This window comes from Pygoscelis adeliae, unplaced genomic scaffold (genome assembly GCF_000699105.1).
Source record: "Pygoscelis adeliae isolate BGI_AS28 unplaced genomic scaffold, ASM69910v1 Scaffold21, whole genome shotgun sequence".
In the NCBI taxonomy this organism is placed as follows: domain Eukaryota; kingdom Metazoa; phylum Chordata; class Aves; order Sphenisciformes; family Spheniscidae; genus Pygoscelis; species Pygoscelis adeliae.
Window position 1 is genome coordinate 3,518,491 of NW_008824243.1, and position 17,203 is coordinate 3,535,693.

Genomic DNA, 17,203 nt, shown 5'->3' on the forward strand with positions numbered 1-17,203 from the left:
CCCGTGGGGCTCAGCCTTCCACACAAGTTGCAATCGGTGATACGATAGTAACGTGGATAGGGCCATCCTGCTTTACATTTGCTTGTCCGTGTAGTATTTGTTTTTGAATTGATGGTCATATATACACATTTTTAGCTCTAATATTCGTTGGTTATTAGTGATGTTTTAGTAAAAAGCTTGCATACTTAAAAATCTCACTAAATCGGTAAAACTGTGTAAGCTTTGTGGTAATGAAATTGAGCTTCCTTTTCTTTCATTAGCTCTACATAAAAGATGTAATCGAACGACTTGAAAGGCCTTTCCTTCAGGATGTTCCCTTTCCTCTTTCTGGCTATTGATTTCATTGATGTTTAAAGGGACAGTGTCAGTACTTAAATGGAAATTGCATGTAATATTAACATTTGAATTCAAAGTTGCTGAATGCAGTATATCAACCCTCAGGGTTTACTACCAGTCTTCCTGAGTTAAAATAAATGCATTTAAGAATATCCTCATCTCTGATTTCTCTCTGGAGGATCATCTGTGTCAATGACAGGGTAAATTCGTTCAGATATGTGTGAAGTTGGTTTGGTTTGGTTTTCTGTAAGCAAATGTTCTTTAAAATTTTGCTTTACGTGCAACTGGGGCTAGTGACCAATAAAGGGATTTTAGGAATTGGAGAAAACTTGTAATGAGCACGGTCAGTTGTAGATTAGCATCCATTCTGTAGATTTTTTTGTGCCCAATTTTGTTGTTGCTTATACTAAATAATTCCAGTGACTTCAGTTGAGTTAAACCAGTCTAATGCACAAATAGCATCTTCTAATATTCTAAAAATATTCTAAATGTTTCCTTTTTTAAGAAAAACATCCTTGCTTTTCAGTCATTATTATATACGAGAGCGGACAGGAGCTTACCAGTCCACCAAAGTCCCTATGAGTGTTACAGGCATGGTGGGTATATGGCAGCAGTTTTGTTAGAGCTAACACTCTGCCTTATTCCAGGAAGCCTTTTAAAGGAAGATTGAGCAGCCTGCACTGTTACCCACAAAAAATCCAGTCTGCAAAACATAGCTTTTCAATGGATAAGGACTGAATTGTAAACCTTGGGCAGCTGTGCAGTATTCTGCCTGCCTCTGGCAGGGCAGCGTCAGGGAACCTGCCCGTGCTGCCTGCCCGTGTGCTGGGCATGCGCCCGGGGGACCGAGCGTGGGGACAGGGCTGGGGAGAACAGGGAGCAGGCTAGGGAAAACTCTCATTTCGGCTGATACAGCTCTTCTGCTCAACAAAGCACAACTGCCAGCCTGAGGTTGATTCGATGAGAGAAGTATTTCCATTTGCGGTGACGTCGTACGTCAGACCTGTTTTGCTTGAGTTCAGAAGCTGTGATGCCAGATATTAGTTTTATGTGCTCAAACAATTTATCGGAGGGTCAATATACCTTTTAGAGGTGTAAATGCTAGCTTGACTGCTTAAGCACAAGAATGCAAAAGCTTCTGCATAGGTGATCAGTGGAAGAGACAATGCATTCCCTTGGGCAAAAACATCAGTTTCTTAACACCCCTCCCCAAACCAAAGCAGAAATAGAGTAGTGCTATAGAGCCTACTAATAGAGCCTAGACTACCACTGCAAAGTGGCTTTTCAGATTACGCATCTGCCATTATTTTATGCCCATACTGAAATAGGACTGCAGTAAGAGCCTGAGCCAGTGCTTATTAGTGGAAAGATTCCCACTGAATTCAGCAGGCTTAGGCACAAACCTTATGTGACTGTTTTGAAATAAAGCATAACATGGGCAAGAAACCAGTTTTGATTGCAAGCCTGTAAAATAAAACCGCAAATAAGTTTATGTTAAAATTTCATGTTGTAAAGAACAGATGAAAAACCACCAATCCATTGTATGTTAAAGCATTTCATTCTAAGCATTTCAGTGCTTTAAGTTAATTATATTTTGTCCATAGGGGCCAGGAGAGTGCTGGAATTGTGACAAGTGATGGAGAGTCATCTCAAGCATTCAAAGTGCACAAGGTAAAACATAAATGAATGTTTTATAGATGCCTAACTGAGATGCATGAAAGTTTGCTTCAGCTAGGAAATGGAATAATTAGAGGGAAAGTAACATGTTTTGATGGACTGTTTTGGTTTTGTCAGTGATAGTATCTAATTCTGTTATTTGTGCAATTTCCATCTTAAGTGCATGTTTAAAACAAATATGCCAACGTTATCCTGCTGGGTGTATCGATGCACACAGTGGCAGACACAGAAATTTCCAGATCAGACTATTGATGTCACAAAAACTACTTACCAAAGTCACCCCGCACCTAAGGTGTTAACTCTGGAGCACTGATGCAACTTGAGATCAAGAGAGCAGACAGACAGTTACAGGCTATGCACAAGCCAATGGATGACTAATGCTGTTAGTAAGACTCAAGGAAGTGGCAACTACTTTACCCATAGGTAAAAATAAACAGAATAAAAGATTGAATGGAGGCCTGAGAAGGTCACGCAGTCTTTCTCGAGCTGAGAGAATCCCAGGGGATGTTAAAAGACATAAAATGGCCATAGCCTTGAAAGTCTTATGCCGGGAGGGAGAATACCTCCATGCTCTGGGGATATTTCTGCTCATTCTTTATTGAATAGCGATCAGGAAAAAAAATAATCACCAGCCTATTCCATCCTGGAAGAGCAGAGAAATAAAGAAGAGCAGGAAGGAAGGAAATGGGAAGAGCAGGAAATAAAACTACATCAGCAAAATAACCATGGGGCAATCTTGATGCATGTTCTCTGACCACAATCAGAAAGCAGTTTGTCTTCATGTTCAGAGGTCTCTGAGGAAGATAATTAAGCTGTTCAAATGAGTCCAAGAGTAAGAACTGCTTTGCTGCACCAGCATGTATATCTGTGCATGACTGCTCAATGCCTCACGCAAAATCTTGTCTCATCAGGCATCATGTTTGTCGCCTCTTCAGGCATTTCCCCCCTCCTGTCTATTACCTACAGCCCGATTCACACACACACATACACACACTTTTAAATGCAGCTTTTCTCAACTTCAGCCCGTGTTATCTGTTCTTCAGTCCTGCTCCTGCTTGGGTTTCAGCTTTCTTTAAGGTGTACAGGAATTCCAGCTTCCTTTAAAGTGGGCTGCTGTATATATCCTGTAGTAAAAAGAACTTCTCAGAATAAACTTCCAGCAGGTGATATCATAATTTGTAGTGTTTCCATGTTACTGAGCTGCAATACTTAGCTGTCGTGCTAAGAATTTAATTGACTATCTCATCATATCAGCTTTGATATTTTAAGAGCTGCAGAGCATGTGATGGTTTCTTTTATCCTTGAAATATGTTTCTCAGCTACAGCACTTTTTAAATCTGTAATAACCACAGTGTAATAAAGAGCCTGTGGAGTACAATTTGTATGACTTGTTTAATCCTGGAATTGGCGCTAATGTAACAAACATTTGGGTCCGTTACACTGGTGAAAATATATTTAGGACTCTGACTTGTAAACTAGTCCATAAAAATGTCAGCAGCTAAGATGCTACTGTATCCATTTGTCCTCCAAACTCCGGTTGACTCTTCTTCACAGCAGAGATGACAGGATGGAAAAGGTGCCTGCTTCTCACTGCATTGATTCACTACCCAATGCTTCCGTGCAAACTCACCTTTGTCAACAGTTTAAGGCAATACATACATTAGAGTACGAACTGGAACACCTAAGGCATGGGTATGTGTTCCCTTCTGATTGTTACCAGCCTTTGGCCACGGATTAATAGCCCTTGACAAAGGCTATTAATCTTTTTTTTAAACTCTTCCAGAAAGACTTGTCCAGATTTGACTGTCAGAGCCTTTCAGCTGGATTTGTATAACAAAACATTACTGTCATAGCTCTAGTAGCTCAGGATGTGGCAAAACTTAAATCTTTTGTACAGACATAGCGATGCCAGTAGCAGGAAGGCTTTGTCTGATTGTTTCACACTTGGATTCTGGATTACAGAAAAATACACTAAAGTAGCTATTCATCAGACCATTATCATGTTCTGGCAGGTACCAGGTCTTGTATAATACAGACATAAGATTGTCTTCATTGGGAACTTTTTATACTGGTGTAATTCACATTCACCATCCCACACCAGCACAATCTAAATCAGAGGAATATTTCAAACTGCAATTAAAAGATTATGTACTTGTGTAACCAAATCTGGTTTAAAACAACATTGCTTGTTTAAGCTATTGCAATGCTTAACGCGGCCGCATCCATTAATACTGGACCTGTGAACTGCCAGATCGCCTGTTAGGATAAAGTTGGCCTAAGTAAAATAAGAGCGCATGGTTGCATTTCTGTACATACATGAGCACGTAGACTCTAGACCACCGTTACGTCATCTGTGAGACAACGGATGATAATTGATCTGGCATAAAGTTTGCTGAACGATTAAAGCTAACTTATACTGGTTTGACAGTGTGAGGCAGTAACTTTTTAACGTGATAGTAAGTATCCTAAAACCACATGTGCAACCACAGCCTCTTGGTATTCTGACTCTATAACAAGTCACAGCAGAAAATACCCTAAAGCTGAGCTTTCTTTAAGCTCTTTTGGTTGAGCTCTGAAAACAGTTCAACCAATTTCTGTCCTTCCTGTCCCATCCCGCTCTCTTGTACCTACAGCACAGGTCATGAACCATTCACAGCTTCAGACCTCTCCCGTGTATCTTTGAAGATCCTAGAGGAGTATTATCATGTGTGCTATCGTGTATATCACAATTATCACGCGTAATAGGGAAACTGAGCATAGAAAGATGTAAATATTTTCCACAGGCAGCGGCAGAAGCAGGAGTTTGTAGGAGGGCCTGGAATCCGGTCTTAAATTCTACTCTCTGTGCAGTTTTTTCAGACTATTCCTGACTCCACAAAGTGCTTGTTGCCAAAAGAAGCTCCTGACGGCTGACTAATAAAGCTTTGATTCATTTCTGCTTTAGATAGAAGGCAACCTGGCTATATGAAATGTTTGTTTTAAGTAAACAATAAAACCTCTTGAAAAAAGCTTTGCTTCTGACGTTGGCTAGAATGACAGTGGAATCTAATAAACATTATCATGGACCCAGTATAAAAGTAAATCCAATATACTGCTAACTTGTAAAAGGTATTCTCTACATAGAATTTCCTTCTCGCAACTTTTTTCTTCTTTGCCTGTGTTCTGGCAGTCTTTTTTCTGGTGTTTTTAAACAATACAACAGTTTGGTAGTGGCTTTCTGTTCCATGAAAACCCTCAGCACAAAAAAAGTATATTGCTTTATTTAAAAACAGGAGTAATGGGATCTGATATATCACTGTGACACCTACTCAGCTTCTTTCTTTCCCATGTCTTTCAGGTTATTTGCCTTTCTCTTAAAGTTGCTTGCATTAATGCTGTACCAAAAATAAACAGGAGAAATGAGGAAGTTGCCAGGAAAACAAAACCAAACAGAACTTTTTTTTCTTTTTCTCCCGAAGGGAATGGGTCTCATAAATCACGTCTTCAACGCAGACAGCCTGAAGAAGCTGTACGTTTCAAACCTCGGTATCGGGCACACGAGGTACTCCACCTCGGGAATTTCTGAGCTGCAGAACTGCCAGCCTTTTGTCGTGGAGACTCTTCATGGGAAGATTGCTGTGGCACACAACGGGGAGCTAACAAACGCTGTACGACTCAGGAGGAAGGTTAGTATCTCCTTTGGGAGGCTCTGGCATCGTTTCTTTCTGAGTATGAGGCAGCAACGAGCAATAAGTTTGCTATGACTTTTCCTTAATACCAGACTGCTTGGGGTAGTGAAAGAGCCCCATAATCAAAATAGATCATTTTGGGGGGAAAAAATCTTGGGGAGGGGAGGCATTTGTAACTGTCACAGGGGATAATTCACCAGTCCTCTAGACTGATGGTCACATTCCTATTGATCAAGTGAGAAAACTAACTCAACCATAACAAAAGGTAGCTTGGCTTGAAGCTCTGCTCCTTTGTGGTGACTGATAGAAGGAGCAAATCTTATGCTTATGCATTGTAATACGAAATGTCTGGTTTGGAATATTGTCTTTATTTCTATTTCTGGCTTGCAAAATTAATCATGAGCACTGTCGGGACATAAACCATCAAATGCTACATTTTATAGTGTGTTTGGCTAGAAGGGTATGCATTAAAGAACCAAATTAAAATTTAGCAGATGTTTCATTGTGAAATCTCTTCTATGATATGTCCCATCCAAAAGCGAGAGGACATACTCTTGTGTTGAAGCGAGGCAAATGTATGGCATGCCCAAAGGAACCTAGTCCGTCTTTAATCAGAGCCACAAGTGTATGAATGGATGGGAGAAAAAAACAGTGGTGAGGAAATGTAGATGGAGAGTGGAGAATCAAGAGTTACATGAGATGTAAAATGATTTCTGAATATAAAAAGTAGGAACTGTAATGCATACAACATTGAATGGGTTCTAATAGTTGGCTAGATACACTGCAGATTCTCTTCTCCCTTAGAAGCATAAATACGCCGAGACAGAACAATTTGACTGACCAGGTCTAGCAAACTTTTAAGTTGTGGAATTTCAGTTTTTGAATCCCAGTCTGCTTCCTTTCACACCTCTTTTTTTGTTGTTGTTGCTTTGTGCCTAAACCACCATTCTGCCTTGATATCTCTTTCTGTATCTGCTATAGGTCATTTCATATTTTCCCTTGTATATTTTACCTCTCTTCCCAGAGCAAGCAGAAGCAGAAAGCTGATCAAATGGCTCAAACGTGAATTTATGCCCTGAATATTGGTGGTATTAATTTTGGTTGCATGTGGAGCAAAGGAATGAGATGCAAAGGGAGAAATGTAGTACCAGGCATAGATGGTTGTATCGGCTCTTTTTACATATTTGGTTTGTTGGAAGAAATTTGACGTTATTATGATCTGATCACCTGAAGCACTGATATGTTTTAAAACATTTGTTCATTGCACAAAGGTGGTGTTAGATTAACATCTGAGTAGTGTTAATGTGGGATTTTTTTTTTTTAATGTTGGTAACTTTTGTTTTGTGTCTTAAAAGCTTATGCGGCATGGTGTAGGACTGTCGACCAGTTCTGACAGTGAACTGATCACCCAGCTGCTGGCTTTCACACCTCCTCTAGAAAATGACGATACAGCCGACTGGGTAGCAAGGTGAGGAGGATGGGTTTCAGAATCAAGAACAGCAATCTAATCTCGGCATGATATGCAGCTGTAAATGCACACAGCCGTTTGTGTGACACACGATTATGTTCATCTATGTCTCATTTCAGAATAAAAAATTTAATGAATGAAACTCCAACTTCATATTCATTGCTAATTATGCATAAAGACATAATCTATGCAGTACGTGATCCGTATGGGAATCGCCCACTCTGCATTGGTCGCCTTATTCCAGTAGGGGACATGAATGGAAAAGGTAAACCATACATATATATTCATATACATATACACATATATATATGTATATATATAGTTTGTGCCTGAAATCACTGATACAAGTAATTAAAGCTACACTCACTGAGGTGCAAGTAGGAATGTGTGATGCAAAAGTCAGTTTTGAAAATTCAAAATGAAAAAAACGTTGGTAAGGAAAAAATAATTTGTAGGAAGTCTACAAACATCTTTTCTGTTCCCAGGAAAAGGGAATTCTAGTTGCCTGATGGCAGTGTCAGAATTAGGCACCCCAACTGTAATAGAATATTTGTGAAAATTTAATTAACATCTCATCACCTAAAGAAAAAGCAGGGATGAACGGAATCACAGAAGGGTTGAGGTTGGAAGGGACCTCTGGAGGTCATCTGGTCCAAATCCCCTGCTGAAGCAGGGCCACCTAGAGCCAGTTTCTCAGGACTGTGTCCAGTCCAGAAACAAGTCTGATTTCTTCCTTTCTCCTGTAGTAAGGTGGCCGAAAAGTGCTGGATTACTGGCAATGTATTGCTAAACTCCAAGCACTCCCAGTCACACGTAGTATAGTAATGGAACACTATACATCAACTTATGGGAAAAATTCTTTGTGTTCCTGTTTAGCCTGCAAATCAACATTTTCCATGAAGTGAGATTAAAATCTGTTCATTTGTATAAAAAAATAAAATAATTCAAAGGCAAAGTAGTAAATGCTTCCATATCTTCACAAAACTTGGTAATTTTAACCACAAGAAAAATTATCAAGATTTTTTTAAAGCATACAAACATTCCTACCCAATGTTACACAATTCGATCTTTCCTGTGCCAGTCTCTGAAAACTCTCCCTATTGGAGTTAATCCAGCATCCATTGTAATCAAAAGGATCTATCTCTCAACGCACTTAGCATAGGAAAAATAAGGAGTTTCTTGTGTGAACAAAAGTAATTATGTACATCTGAAGTCACTGGACTAGAATTGGGAAAGTTTGAAATAGTGCAGAGATAACAAAGGTAGTTATCTGAATTGTCCCTCTTCATGAATTGTGAATATCATGCTTTTACTTCCACTTCTGCCTAGAACAGGTTTATGATGTTTTACGTTTTTGGATTTTTTAAATAATATTACAGACACTTTGGAATGCTATACCTTCTAGTTAGAAATTACAACCATCTTTAATTGTGCACTTGGCAACCCAAACCATAGCAAGCCAGATACTGCAGCAGAAATGCATTTGGGGGGGGGGGGTAATGCTAACAAGAATTGTGGATTCTAACTGAAATCTTTCATTTCAGGAAAAGATAACAGTGAAACAGAAGGATGGGTAGTCTCTTCTGAATCCTGTAGCTTTTTGTCTATCGGTGCAGAGTAAGTGCCCTGATTCTCACTTTATCTGAAAGCTCTCCTCAGGCAGCGATTAAACATTACACCTCAAATTGCCAAATATCATAATCTATAACAACATGAAAGACATCAAAGATTAGTTTGTTGGGCTGTTTGGAGGGGGTTTTTTTGCCAGTCCTGTTTTTTGCCAGTTTATTTTCTTGAACAGATTAATGTAAAAGAAGAATTATGTGTTCAGAAAGTAACAGAAAAGACGACTTTACTGTTGTGAAGTAAATGCCTCTTACTTGTTGCATTAAACCTGGTTATCCATATAACTTTTTAATTTTAGCCTCGTTTGCAGCAGAATCATTGTATTACAAAATAATTCCTCAGCTACAGAAAGGTTACATTGGTAGCTCACAGGCTGGACTAACCTGAGCTGTAGCATATGCTGTCTGACGAGCCAGTCTCCTTGTTTGAAAAAAATGATGGGCACCTGAAACTATTTCCATCCGTGCAAACACCCATCAGAGCCAAAACATGAGATGACATTCACGTTACCTCTCTGGCTAAGATACTCTGAAAAGGAAGGTGTGATACTTTCTCTGGACAAAAAGAGAAGGGTAAGAGGCTCTTTGGGAGACCGCAGATTGACCTTTAGAAATTTGGAGTGGAAGGCAATTGTGAACTAGAACGTAATTAAAGTAAGAAAGATTATGAGGAAGTATATTTAATTTCCTAATCAGACACTAAAAATGTGCATTTGGAGACTAGACTAATAAGTAAAGTTGGGTCCTCTTCAAATAAAAAACTGTGAAAAATTGCATTATGAACACAACTACTGAATAAAAAGAAATGTAAAGCAAAATCAGGAAGCAATGTGACTGCACTTTAGAGGTCTTTTATTCCATTCTGCAGTGTTTTATTGTAGGTGTGGTGTTCTGGGTTCTTTTGCTGTAACTTCTACCCTGTCTCTGTAGGTAATCTCAATTAAGCCTGTACTAGACTGACTACGGTATGTCTCACATATAGGAAGAATACCATAATTCTCTGGTACTAAGTATTAAGTTACTGCTTTGCGGTATTAATTCAGACTGTTTTAGTAAGGGTCAGTTGTCCTAGCACGTTGGTCCTAAAACACTCCAGGTCAAATCCTAAGATAGAAGCAAATTGTCATGTCAGGATGTTCAAAAGCATTTTTTCCTGTCAGTTGAATCTTGTTAACTATTTCAAAACTATCATCCAGGTTCAGGACATTTCTAAATGCTATGTATTTCTCTTTCAAGGTACTATCGTGAGGTCCTTCCTGGAGAGATTGTGAAAATATCCAGATATGATGTCCAGACACTGGATGTTGTACCAAGACCTGAAGGAGATCCGTCAGCATTCTGCATCTTTGAATACGTTTATTTTGCAAGACCAGACAGTATTTTTGAAGGTAAGAAGATGTAATGTACAAAGCTCCTCCCTAAATAGTGGGAGATGTTATTTTGGAGAACAATGACTCTGGAAAGGATCTGGGATCATGGTAGGGTACCACTGAATGTGAGCTTGCAGAGCAGGGCTGGGACAGAACAGGTTGGCACAGTTCTTGAGGACATGAAACTCATCAGGAGGAGCATGTAACATCACCTTCCCGTTCCTGGCTGTGCATATGGCCTCCATCAGGCTGCCTGTGTAGTCCCATGGAAGGGATGAAAAGAGCCACAAACATGATTAAGGTAGAGGAAATAACCCTTAAAAGTGAGAGACTTAAGAAAGGAACTTTACTGGTTCTTGGAAAACTTTAAAAATTAGACTTATGAACTAGGATCTGCAAAACAACTTTATCTTGGTGTTTTCTTTGTAAGAAAGGGTTATTTCAGGAAGATGCTTTTAATACAACTTGTAAATCTATGCATTATCTAAGTACTTGGGGTTCTCAGTCTAATGCTTTTATTATTTCAATAGAAGCCCTCAAAAATGGTCTCAGTGACAAGATATTAGCCAGGACTCTCATACCTAACAAACAAGCTCTTCTTTGCTTTCTACAGCCATGCCATCCGTTGATCCTATACAGTTCCCCACCTTTACAAAGCCAGTTTCACCCCACATCCCTTTTGATCCTCTTACCCTTCAATATCCTCACTTCTTACATCCTTTAGTACTGCTGCTGTACCCTTTGCTGTGCCTCATCTCGCCACAATGCCTCCAGTTCCCCCCCATGTTGCAAATTTTTAGGACCTTAAAAGCTTCTGAGGCCTCTTATCCCCTTACTAAATTTGGGATGAATTTTGCCAACTGATTCAAAGTTAATAAGCGGGCAGAGGCAGACAGCAGGATTGCACAAACTTCGTCTGCTGGAGAAACCAGCGTAAAAATAGAATATGCAGGTTATGAACAGGCAGGCATAATTTCTGCTTCTTTCCTCCTGTAAATAGATTTTGTAACATCCACAGGACCTTCAGTTACCCGATCAGGGCAAACTGGATTTTAATTCTCTGTGTAGCGATAAGGATGTGAATGTAAGAATATGACATTATGGAAGGAAATAAAAAATGACGTACGTGAGTGACTGCTTACTAGTTCTGGCGCTTTTCTCACTGACTTCTGACTGCAACATGCCACAGAAATTTGTACAGCGAACTGAGAGGAAATCTGAATTATGCATACCAGGAAAAACACCTCTTGCTGTTCTTAGGTCAGATGGTGTATTCAGTCAGGAGAAGATGCGGGCAGCAGCTTGCAATTGAAGCACCCGTGGAAGCAGACCTGGTCAGCACTGTTCCAGAGTCTGCAACCCCAGCAGCTCTCGGTTATGCTCAAAAGGTATATGTTAACTGGCCTTTCTTCTCCCAAGCATAGTTACTCTTTTTGTAATGGGGTATTATGGTACGGGCCATTAGAGTGTTGTATTGATAATGCTTTGTATCTTGAGTATGCTGGGTACTCCTATTGAGTCATCCGCACTTGTTTTTTCTGTCATTATTCCACTATATTAAGGTATTTCAAAGTTCTTTCGTTACTGTGAAGTCATACTAAGTCCTAAGATTGCTTTAAAAAACAGTAAGTGAGAATAACCAGTTTTATAGATATTAATTCTGTTTAATTGTCTCCTGTTTACAGTGCGGGCTACCATATGTTGAAGTACTCTGTAAAAACCGATATGTAGGAAGAACGTTTATCCAGCCAAATATGAGGTTACGGCAACTTGGTGTGGCAAAGAAGTTTGGCGTTCTGTCTGATAATTTTAAAGGCAAGCGAGTTGTTATCATTGATGATTCAATTGTGAGGGGCAATACCATTTCACCCATAATAAAACTACTGAGAGAATCAGGAGCCAAGGAGGTAAGTTAATTATCAGTCAGTACAACACAGATGTAAACAGAAGATTGATGGGAGGGTAAAGCACAGGGGCTTGTTCTTCATTTGCACTGTACATTGTTTCCTTGTTTAAAAGAGCAAATGTGCAAAAAACCAATGGCTAGTGCCTATTTATTGTGAAGATAGGTTGAGAACTTTCTTTTGTATGACTGATTTTTGGGACATTAAGGGAGGAGGAACAGGTCTCCATTTATAAAGCACTATCTGGCAAATAAAGAGAGAATGGAAAACAGATTAGGTAAAATCAGGAAATCAAGTATTGGTGTGGTATTCCTGACATATGTGCGACTTCTGGTACTGCATTAAGTACAACCACATACTGCAGTAACGAGGCAGTTATGTCTCGTTACTATGCCTTAAGTCACTATGCCTTAAGTCACCAGAGCACAAATTTTTAAGTTTATTAATATTTTTTAATTGAAACAGAATGTGCAAGTCTGTCACTGGAGAAAACATGTTCTGTGTAATATTTGACTTTGTAAACTGAAACGTGCATCAAGGATTGAACACCATAGAAGAAAAGCAAAATCGGGATGGAACCTTTTAATAACATTAGGAAATATTGTAAAAATAAATTCTAAAACTGTCTTTCTCTCTCCTGCTGTGTTGGCACCTAAAAAACCCTTTATCTTACTTTTAACCCTTCCATGACTTCTGTGTAGTGCTGTGTTCTGTTCTTCATGATTATTCTGCAGAACTAGGACTTTGCTATTGTGTTATGATCTGCTGACCTTTACCTCATAGCGCTCTGTTTTGAAACTGCTTTTATTCAGGTGCACATCCGTGTGGCTTCACCTCCCATAAGATTTCCTTGTTACATGGGAATAAACATTCCAACTAAAGAAGAACTCATTGCCAACAGACCTGAATTTCATGATCTTGCAAACTATATAGGTAAATGCTACTTTTCTTTTTTTTGAGAGAGAGATTTTACCTGTAGGTGTTTTATTGTCTACATCAAAATAAATGACAACATATCAAGGCAACAGTGGCAAAACTGACTAAAAAATCATAAGGTTGATACACTAAATTTCTGCATTGTGAGTACCCTACAGATCAAACCAATTTAGTTACACACTTTTTTTTAACACAGTTAGTGAATTATGTTTCTCCGAACAATAGAAGGCATTAGAATAATTGCATAATGGTAAGTTACAACACAGCTTTCCAATACTTAGAGCTCCTCCTGGGAAAGTCTTTACCACAAGGAGCTACTGTAGGCAAAATACCAGGAAGAAAATATGTGGTGAAAATCTGTCCTGTAATGAAAAGCTAATGTAGTTTCACTTTCATGAGATATTAATAAAAATATGTTCGGAATTTGTAAACACCCACTGATTTTTCTACAAATTTAAATTTATGTAAATAATTTTAACTGCATTATATATTTCACTTTGAAAGAAATGACATTTGCAACTAATCAAAGAATGTTAAATACATTCTCAAATCTCAAGAATGAGTCATGTTTGCAGCAGAACAAAAGAAGAACCAACAGCTTATGTTGCTTGTGATGTGGTAAATAACGTGCTCTTCATCAGGATATCAGCAACAGAAGTCATGTGAAGGCTTGTGAGTGAGATCTACTATATACGGCCTGTTGTGCTGCAAAATATTTAAAAAAATGGTTTAAGAACATAGCTGTGGTTACAGTTAGGAAACCGTAAACTCGGATTTCCTGTGTTAAATACTTACTCTTACTGTCTAATATTGCAATGAATTCTTTTCCCCAGAATTATTGTGAAGGCATGTTGAAATATTTCAGGTTTGTAGGATCTCATTTTTAAGTATTATTCACAAAATAATGAGTGCAAACGATAGAAGACTAATGATGTGAAAAGGCTATCAAGCTTTCCTACTGCTAGAACATTTGCATGAACTGCATACTCAATTTTTTTTAACGTGATGGTCTTCCCCTCCTCCGAGTGCCAGTAAGGGTTTGTAGTCCTAGGTGCGCAGTTTGGGAAGCACCAGCCACGCACATATCTGCTTCCAGACCCGAACTACAGGGTAACTCTGGGAAACTATAGGGAGTTTAGGGAGTCTTAATACACACTCTGGATTTTGTTTCTATTTTTGCGGTATGTGTGACATATTTGTTCCCAACTCAGAACCTCCTTTCTCGATTTCGGTGAGTCTGCTCCCCGCACAAAGAATTTGAGAAGGGCAAGGCTTATTATGGCCTGATAATTTTTCATATCCATTCTCTTTAGGTAAGGCGATCCACCTCCATACAATAATGCGACTGCATTTCCAAAGAGCATTGCATTTGGTACAAGGTTGCAGCTTTAACTGATGAATTCTTCATTTCCCCTAGGAGCAGACAGCGTTGTCTATCTTTCTGTGGAAGGGCTGGTGTCGTCCGTGCAAGAAAGCATCAGAGCAAGACAAGAGAATGAGAACAGTCTTAAAACCCAGAAATCGCGTGTTGGAAAGATTGGTCATTGCACAGCGTGTCTCACCGGAGAGTATCCCGTAGAGCTAGAATGGTGAATTTTTAGTGGATGGACACCAGTCCATCTCTTGTCGAATGTACCTTTTTCAAAGATGCCTTCTTGCTAATCATCTTCTTACATTTAGGTAATACGGAAAGCTTATTACAATTACTGTTACTAAAATACATCTTTACAGTACAGACTTACAGAAAGTCCGACCTGCTGATGAAAACAATGTAAGCAGATTAAAATACAAAATCATAGAGTTTTGATGCACAGTTGTGCCTTCTATTTTCTCATAAAATATTATAAAAACCAAAGTCTTTTTAATTATGTAGCGGTCCCAGAGTTTTTTGTTTCGGTCTTACCCCGAAAGATATCCCTGTTAGACTTGTTCGCAAAGTGCAGATCATGAATCGTGTGGCGTCATTTCAAATTATCAAAGTCCTAATGCAAAAAAGTACATGAAGTTTGCTTTTCTCCTTAGGAAAAATACCAGATTCTGAAGAATCAAATTGCTTCCTCGGCAGTTCTTGCTTAGGCTTTTTAAGAACAGAAGTACCTAACTTTTGCATATCTAGCTAAACAGCCTTTATTAATCAAGCCCTTTGTAACAGATTCTATGAACGTAATGTCTAGCATATGATTTTAAAAAATGAAGACTCAGGGAAATGCTCAGCCAAAAGCCCTCTAGTTTTATAACTTTAAAATTCTTTTTTTGAAGTCCAGTGTAATTGCATTATCTTTGTGTGCTTTTATCAGTTGCCAATAGGATGTGGAAGGAGAAAAAATACTTGGCGCTGCCATTTTTTTTTCTGTTTTACATCTTGTTTTCTCCAGGATAAGCCCTGACAATTTCTGAAGTCTGAGCTAATGTTCCATGTGCTTTTCATATGTCAACATCCAAAGTAAACTGAAAAATAAACTCACTTTTCATTCTTAACAGTAAATACAATGTACGAACTGAAAATTATGAGTTGTTTTGAGTATAGCCTTATTTTGCCACATTACTGCTGTTACAATAAATGTAATGTTTTTTTTAAAAAAAAGAGTTCTGAAGAACCATTAGCTATTGAATACATTGTATTTTTTAATTGGTCACAATTACAGTTACTTGTATACATGAAGATCACTTGGACAATGAACCACTAGCTGAAAATGGAAAAGCACCTTTCGAAAACTATTGCAAATTTACGCACAATTGTAAAAATATTTTGTATACCTCAGGTTTTTTCACTGAATACCAGCAACTTAATTTTAGATTTTCTATTTAATATTGTGTATTTTGGCCTTATAATTGTTTGTGACACTGTTAAATAAATAGAAAAGTTAAAGAGCTTCTTCCTTCCCCATCATCTTCCACATAGTTGAGAATTACAGCACTGGTGATTAAATGCAAAAGGGAGCTTTCTTACGTGGGATTTGTAGCAATTGTGCCGGATAGGCAATCACAAAACAGAAGTCCCGATTCAAGAAAGCATGTAAATACATGTACTGAAGTCAAGACTCTGCCTCGTGCAGTGGAATCGGAACCTGCTTGCAGTCCAGCCCATGGGAGAATCTAGGTTCTCATGAGCGTTGGGCTCTCACTGCGTGTTCTTCACCAAAGCCCAGATCTGCCTATTGGGGATGCATGTGGATCTCCTCTGTCTCATTAGCAAGTTTGGTTGGTTTTTTGACAGAACCGTAACAGTTCACCCGGACAGTAAATTGAGCAAAACCAGAACAGGGTGGAGTCACTCTGACCGCCCCCTCTTCCATATTAACCAGGGAGGAGTGTGAGAAAACAGAAAAACTGTCATTAACATTTTTCACCTTTCTTCTTTCCTGCCCTCAAAAAAAGCAATCAATCATTTTTGAAAGAAGGGATAAGTCAAGCTCTTAGGTTATAGATACGTGTGAGGAGCCCTTCCTACTTGAGATAAAAACTTAGCTGCACAGTGGTCGCAAGCAGAAGTCTATCGCTTTATCTGAAATTGTCCATAGAACAGACTGTAAATGAAACTTGTGCAAATACTCTTTTAACCTGTTTTCAACAAAACTGGTATTTTTGAAGTCTGGTAATAATTGCTTAAATGTGATTTGAGCATTAGGTGGCATAGTTCTTGATTTCAGTAAAATGAGTCCTAATGCCTTTTTTCCCCTCCGTGTTATGCATGTGGAATTACAGGGTCTGCTACTGTAAGCACTGCAATTTTTAGACACGTTACGTGCCTAACCTTTAGTGCGTATTTTTCAAAACCTTAAGTTAAAGGGGAGATACTTTTCAAGCGTCATTTTATTCTCCGACAGCTGGATTTGTGCTTCAGGTTACCGGGCCTTTTTTTAGTGACGTTAACAGCAGACACACACATGCAATGAGCACCCCGAGGGAGAGAATTCCTCTGGTTTTAGGTGTCGCTATTTGTATTGTTTTAATGTCCTACTGTGAAACCGTTTCTGCTGTATTACCAATGCGCAACTGTGCCAAATTATCATTTACAAAATGTGACAGAACAGTAGAAAGCTAATGTCTAACTTCTCCCATGCGTAATATTAAAAACGGTTATGCACTGGTCTGCTCTTCTCTCTCCCTTCGCTGCACTCGCCGGCACTACCCATCGACGGTCTCTTGCACAAAGCGCCCTCGAAGCGGGAGCACCTCACTGCGCCTCCTCTCCCTCACGCAGCCCGCGCTGCGCTAC

The 17,203-nt window shown here is 39.0% G+C and overlaps 1 protein-coding gene across 1 annotated transcript; it reads left to right on the forward strand.

The window, feature by feature from the left end:
* The first annotated feature begins 1,296 nt into the window (after window positions 1–1,296).
* On the forward strand, window positions 1,297–14,898 carry PPAT (phosphoribosyl pyrophosphate amidotransferase). Its single transcript, XM_009335206.1, has 11 exons — window positions 1,297–1,328; window positions 1,941–2,007; window positions 5,472–5,678; window positions 7,037–7,149; window positions 7,269–7,414; window positions 8,694–8,766; window positions 10,011–10,162; window positions 11,405–11,532; window positions 11,830–12,051; window positions 12,861–12,981; window positions 14,402–14,898. Exons 1-11 carry the CDS (start codon window positions 1,297–1,299, stop codon window positions 14,575–14,577), a joined length of 1,437 nt encoding a protein of 478 aa, XP_009333481.1. The 3' UTR covers window positions 14,578–14,898.
* The last annotated feature ends 2,305 nt before the right edge of the window (window positions 14,899–17,203 follow it).

Coding starts and splice junctions, on each gene's coding strand:
- PPAT (XM_009335206.1), top strand. CDS start 1,297: ATGAGAGAAGTATTTCCATTTGCGGTGACGTC. Junction 7,150..7,268: donor ACAGCCGACTGGGTAGCAAG/GTGAGGAGGATG, acceptor GTCTCATTTCAG/AATAAAAAATTTAATGAATG. Junction 7,415..8,693: donor AGGGGACATGAATGGAAAAG/GTAAACCATACA, acceptor CTTTCATTTCAG/GAAAAGATAACAGTGAAACA.